The sequence below is a fragment of the Nannospalax galili genome, unplaced genomic scaffold (genome assembly GCF_000622305.1).
Source record: "Nannospalax galili isolate Female #2095 unplaced genomic scaffold, S.galili_v1.0 scaffold103, whole genome shotgun sequence".
NCBI lineage: Eukaryota > Metazoa > Chordata > Mammalia > Rodentia > Spalacidae > Nannospalax > Nannospalax galili.
The window spans coordinates 2,202,595-2,209,216 of record NW_008352136.1 but is presented as its reverse complement, the minus strand read 5'-3'; the positions used below and the strand labels follow the sequence as shown (position 1 = coordinate 2,209,216).

The window sequence follows — 6,622 nt, the reverse complement described above, 5'->3', positions numbered from 1 at the left end:
AATAGAGACTCTAGGATGTTGGTGATGTCAGAATGTGGGAGTTTTGTGTCAGAAAGTGCCGGCTCTGAATGGAAAGGGCCTAAGAGAGGCCACGCATGCTGCTGGCAGTGGAGCCATAGAGAGAGGGACGCCCAGCCTGTTGGACTCCACTGATGCCACCATATGCCTCAGATATCAGACATAGTGCTACAAGATTTTATGTTTGCCCTCTTGGATTTTGGGCTTGCTTTAGTCCTTTCTTTCCTTGTTACCCTCCTATTCCTTCCTGTTGGAATGGGAATGTGTACTCTGTGCCACTGTATGTTGGAAGTGTGTAACTTCAGTTTTAATGTAATATAGGTTCACAGTTAAAAAGAAAGAAAGAAAGAAAGAAAGAAAGAAAGAAAGAAAGAAAGAAAGAAAGAAAGAAACTCAAGGCCTTATGCTCACAAGGCAAGTACTTTACTGACTGAGCTATGTCCCCAGCCCCTTAAAAAAAATATGTATGTGAGTGTTTTGCCCACATATATGTAAGTGCACCCATGCATGTAAGAGGCCAGAAGAGGGCATTAGATCCCCTGGAAGTGGAGTTACAGATGGTTGTTAGCCTCCATGTGGGTGCTGGGAACAAACCCAGGTCCTCTATAAGAGTAGCCAGTGCTCTTAACCACTGAGCAATGTCTCCAGCCCTAGCAAAAGAGAATCTTAAAAGTTGCTCAAAAATGAGAAAGATCATCTTTAAAAGACTGGTAATGAGACAGGTCTCTGACTTCCCAATAGTTAGGGTGGACCTGGGAAGGTAGTAGAGCATCATCTTCAAAGGGCAGACATTCCTTGACCCAGAATGGGGTTACAGCTGCTAAACTCATCTGAAGTTGGAATACAGTAACTCAAAATTGTGAGGGCTGCACCTAACCCATGCTTGTCCCCCTGAGCTGCAGAGCGCACTGTGGAAAGTCAGATGTTCCCCTCAGGTTAGCATGGCTGATGGGAGCTGTGGCCACTCCCCTCCCTGCATGGCCAGAGAGGAGCATACTGCATATGTTAGCCTGGGAAAGGACCAGAATTGCATATTTGAAGCCGGCTTTCTACAGAGCATGTTACTTCTTCATCACTGTGAAGTTGAAAAACCATGGATCTAACCATCACACACCAGGGAACATGTGCTCTGAGAAACATGGTGGCCATCTGGAGCTGCACACTCAGGAAACAAGTCTTTCAGGAATGAGGGACAGAGAATGCCACTCGAAAGGAACACTGTGGGTGATGCTCTGCCAAAGAAGGCACTCGAGTGTCCGGGAGATGGCTCAGTCAGTAAAGTGCTTGTCTTGCAAACATGGGGCGGCGTTCAGACCCCCAGCACCCACGTAAAAAGCCAGGCCTGTTGGCTTGTAATCCCAGTGCTGGGAAACTGGAGACACCGGGATCACTGGGGCTCACTGGCCAGTCAGCCTGGATGAACTGGCAAATACCAGGCCAGTGTCTCAAACTCAAAAAACAAGGTAGAGGGGCTAGAGAGATGGCTCCGTGGTTAAGAGCACTACCTGCTCTTGCAGAGGACCTGGGTTCGGTTCCCAGCACCCACATGGCAGCTAACAACTATCCATAACTACAGTTCCAGGGGATCCAATGCCTTCTTCTGACCTCCATGAGCATTGTATGCACACATGGTGCACTTACATACATTCAGGAAAAACACTCATACATAGAAAAGAAAAATTTAAAAATAATTAATTTAAAAAAAAAAAGCAAGGTGGAGAGTGACTGAGGAACGATATCCAAGGTTATCTTCTGGTATGCATGTGTATTTGTACACATATGTGCCCAAATACACACACACACACACACACACACACACACACACACACACACGAGCGCAAAGAAATATTTAAAAAGTGAAAAAAACCCACTTCACCAAAAGGCAAGATCCCAGCCCAGCAGCCTGTGACAGCAGAAGAAATGGAAAGCAAAAGCCACAGGAGGCAGAGCTCCAACAAAGAACTTAAACTGAGACAGAGGGAAAAGCCAGGGAAGGGGGCAGGCGGGAAACCTGCAAGGGGAGGAGGAGGGTGCCAGGGGTACCCCAGTCCCAAGGAGACATGGGCATTAAATGTTCAGGGATGTAGGTGTCAGTAGATAACGTCTAATGGACAGCTAATGCCTGGAGTGAAGACTAGGAAGCAGCCACGCAGTACACTCCAGATGTGGGAAAAGCACCAGGTGATTTGGGAAGCACAAGAAAATTTTATCCTGAGAACTGGGCCTGTAACTCCATGTCGGAGCATGTGCCGAGCCAGCGTGGTCACTAGGTTCAATTCCCAGTACAGCCAATTAATGAATAAAGAAAGAACAGAGGAAGGGAGGAAGGGAAGGAGAGAGAGAGAGAGAGAGAGAGAGAGAGAGAGAATATATCCCCCCTAAGGAGCTATAGGCAGCTAACAATTACTGGGGTGAGGATGTAATTTTCTCTAGTGGTGTAGCCACAGGAAAGCTGTCCACCACCCATGCCCATGCAAGCAACTCTAATTAAACCCAGACCAACAGACACACATACACATACACACACACATACACACACACTCACGCAGAGCAGGGGGACTTGGACTTGTTGGGAAGAAGGGTTTCAGTGGGAGGAAAATGAGGGAGGGGAAAGGAGGGGAAAATGACCAAAATTCATTATGTACATATATAAAATTGTCATAAAAAAGGAAAGAAAATCCAATTATTTGGAGGGAGAAATGAGGCGAGAAAGACAGACATTTTCTTTGTTTTGTTTTTTTTTTTCTTTTTTGGTCTTTTTGAGACAGGATCTCCCTGTAGCCCCAGCTGTTCTGGAACTCACTATGTAGACCAGGCTGGCCTTGAACTCACAGAGATCCGCCTGCCTCTGCCTCCTGTGTGCTGGGATTAAAGGTGTGCACCACCATGCCCGACCTTTTCTTTGTATTTTTTTAAATTTGTATTTTCAAAAGTTTTTATTTATTTATTTATTCTTATTGTATGTGTATGAGTGTGTTGCCTGCATGTATGTAAGTGACACCCATGTCGAGCAATGACTGTGGAGCTCAGAAGACAGCATCAGATCTTCTAGAACTAGAGTTACAGATGGTTGTTAGCTGTCATGTGGGTGCTGGGAACTGAACCTGGGTCCTCTGGAAGGTAGGTGGTGCTCTTAACTGCTGAGTCATCTCTCCAGCACCCTTTGAATGTTTTTAAGAGTCGGGCTCTCACTGTGTTGTCTACTGTCTGCCAAGCCTCTAGGACTTTAGTGTGATGATTCTAATATCATTTGGGAAGGTGGGAACTGGACAGATAAAGAAACAGAGGCACAGGAGGGTAAATGAGGATTGAACCCAGGGCTGTTTCTGGCAAAGCCTGTGTTCTCTGAATACTTTCCCCAGTGGCGTTTCCTTCTTCCAGAATGATTGAGGCCAGAGCATTTGGAATTAAAAAGCCCAGTTTGGGGGCATCTGTGTATATACAGTGAGATACCCTGAAGTGCCCAGGCTAAGCTTGAAGTTTGTACACACCCCACACATGAAGCCTCAAGGTTAGTTTTGTATAATATTTTAAATAATTTTGTGCATTTTTATACAACCCACTACTCAAGGCCAGATGTGGAAAATTTCACTTCTGGAGTACTGCTGTCACTCTCAAAGTTTCACATTTTAGAGCATTTTGTTAAACACACACATTAAAATTTTTTTGAAGTAGCGGCCCAGTGAGATGGCTCACTATATAAAAGTGCTTGCCTCGCAAGCCTGATGTCCTGAGTTCAATTCTCAGAACTCACATAGAAAGATGGATGTGGCTGAGCCCATCTGTAATCCCAGTGCTCCTGTGGTAAGATGGGGATGAGAATCTCTCAGAAGCTGGCACACAGAGTAACAACAGAAACGAGAGGCTCTGCCTCAACAAGGTGGGAAAGAATCGGCTCCTGAAAGCTGTCTTCTGACCTATACCACACACACACACACACACACACACACACACACACACACACACACACACACACACACACACTCACTCAATAATAATAATAATAATAATAAATTTTAAAACATTTGCCAGATGTGGTAGCCCACACCTTTAATCCCAGCACTTGGGAGGCAGAGGTAGGCAGATCTCTGTGAGTTTGAGGCTAGCCTGGTCTACATAGTGAGTTCCAGGACAGCTGGGGCTACAGGGAGACCCTGTCTCAAAAAAGACCAAAACAATAAACAAAAAATAAAACAAAACCCAAAAACCATTTGAGGTGGATTTCACTCTGCTGCCAGGCTGGTTGTGGCCTCCTGGCATCAAGTGCCCTAGTCTCCGAGGTGGCCTGGACTGCTCTGCCCACTGAGCCCCACTGAGTGTTTGGGATGCTCCACCTGTGTCCCCCTCTCTCCCTGATGGGTTTCTACGGTGACTTCCTGTGATGGAGCAAGCGAAACAAACTAGGGGCCTCCTTCCCCTTCCCGGGTGGCTTGGGGGAAGGGGTCTGCGGCAGCCCCACCGTCCAGGAGGGAGGACTCTAATGACTTACAGAGTAGGTGACGCCACTGGAAGACACAGGCGATGCCTCGTTGTTGGCAGAGGAGGTCACGGCAAGAGAGGCCAGGGCAGGGAAGAGACTCTCCATCTCTGGCTCCTCTGAGAGGTTGTCCTCGCTGTCTGCCCGGCTCTGCTTGTCCACCTCGCCGCCCCGCCAGCCCTCCATGGCAGTGGTGTCCTTCTCAGGCAGGGCCACGTCCAGGCTGCCAGAGATGGACATGAACTCGTCCATACTCTCGTTGGCAAGGAGGTCGCTCTCCAGGCTGTCCTGCACCGCCAGCTCCTCCCGAGGGGCCTCCTCCCGGGATGTGGTAGCTTCGCTGCTCTGCCCATCCTCCACACTGCTATCCCCAGGTCGAAACACAGGGGGGATGCTCCGCTGTGCATCCAAAACACTGTCTTCAGTGCTCAGACTGGGCTCTGAGTGCTCTGAGAGGCCGGAGGAGAAGTTGTGGGAAGAGGGGTGTCCAGAATCCGGGGAACAAGGGCCATTCACCAGGTTTCCATTGAGGATCTTGGGCTGTTTCTCCTCCAACCTGCCTTCTACCTCTGCCTGTTCTACCTCATCCACAGATTCAAATACCTGAGGACAAGGGACATGCAGACACATGGGTTGGGATGTGTACCCCAACGAGGCTTACAGCAGCAATCTATGTATCCAACAAGAGGGGATCAGTTTCAGGGTGAATGCATGCAGTGGAATAGTAGTCAGTGAAAAGACAGTGTGCTCTTATTTATGACAAATAATCTATGTTCTAAATATGCATGTGACCATTTAGAAAGAAACAAGAAGGATGACAGTTGGCTCCAAGGACAGTCTGCTTCACAAAGACTTTTAACACACTTTAAAGATTTTATGCCTGGTGTGTGGCACACACCTTTAATCCCAGCACGTGGGAGGCAAAGACAGGTGGATCTCTGTGAGTTTGAGGCCAGCCTGGTCTACAAGCAAGTTGGAGCCACAGGGAGACTTGTCTCAAAAAAACAAAGAATTTATTATATTTACTTTATGTGTATGAGTGTTTTGCTTGCATGTATGTGTGTGCACCTGGTGCTCTCAGAGATCAGAAGAGGGTGTCGGATCCCCTGGAACTGGAGTTACAGATGATTGTTAGCCGCCATGTGGGTGCTGAGAACTGAACCCGGGTCCTCTGCTGGAGCAACCAGTGCTCTTAATCATGGAGTCATCGCTCCAGCCCCAACTTTTAACACACTAAAGACGTCTTTGTGGCTCTCTGTGTCCTTCAGCTGTAACTCTCCAGGCCCAGACAATGAAGATCACATTCTGAAACCACATGGCATTGTTCTCTGTGTGGCTGTTATCAGCTTCATTGAGAGCTTGTTTTGCCCATTTCTGCTTTTTTGGTGTGCAGTGCTGGGAACCAAACTCTTGACCTCTGACGGTCTTGGCAATCATTGCTGTGTCGCACCCCCCTCCCCTGCCGCCACTCCCATCCCAGGCTACTTCTGTGCTTTTAAGTATTTTTTTTTATTCAATTGATTTAACATAAGCAAAAAGAAAATTCCTAACTTCCATAAGCAAAATTAAGCTTTTTTTGGTCTCCCAAATCAAAATGGTAGAAGGAGGCCTGTTCAGGTGTGTAGATGACTTCCTCCCTGGCAACATCTCCTAGGTACCAGGTTTGATTAGTTTCTGGTCTATCTCTCCACTGTTTCCAACAATGGTGAACTGCACACACATTCATTAAGATTTTCTACACAGAAGGTGACATTCTATACATATTTTATGCTTTACTTATTTTTAAAGATTTACTTGATTTTTTTTATGTCTATGTGTGTGTCTGTATTGGTGTATGTGCACATGAGGGCAGTGCTCTTAGAGTCCAGAAGACAGCATCAGATCCCCTGGAGCTGGAGTAAAAGGGTATTGTGAGCTGCATGGGTGCTGGGAACTGAACTTGGTCTTCTGGAGGAGTGGCAAGCTCTCTTAACCACTGAGCTATCTCGCCAGCCCTTTTTGTCCTTTTCTTTCTGTTTAATAACACTCAAGATGGAATAACTTTTTTGAGAGGGATGTGAAGCTGTTGAGCAATTCATTTGCTGGCATTTACATGAAATTTTTAAGAATGCCCAAGTATTGATATAT

The 6,622-nt window shown here is 46.8% G+C and overlaps 1 protein-coding gene across 1 annotated transcript in view; it reads right to left on the bottom strand.

Moving 5' to 3' along the window:
- Sgsm1 (small G protein signaling modulator 1) overlaps positions 1-6,622 on the bottom strand; it is a 121,239-nt gene that overhangs the window by 30,930 nt on the left and 83,687 nt on the right. Inside the window, exon 19 of the mRNA XM_008849000.1 lies at positions 4,508-5,098. Within this exon, the coding sequence (XP_008847222.1) occupies positions 4,508-5,098 (591 nt within the window). The remainder of the gene's footprint in view (positions 1-4,507; positions 5,099-6,622) is intronic.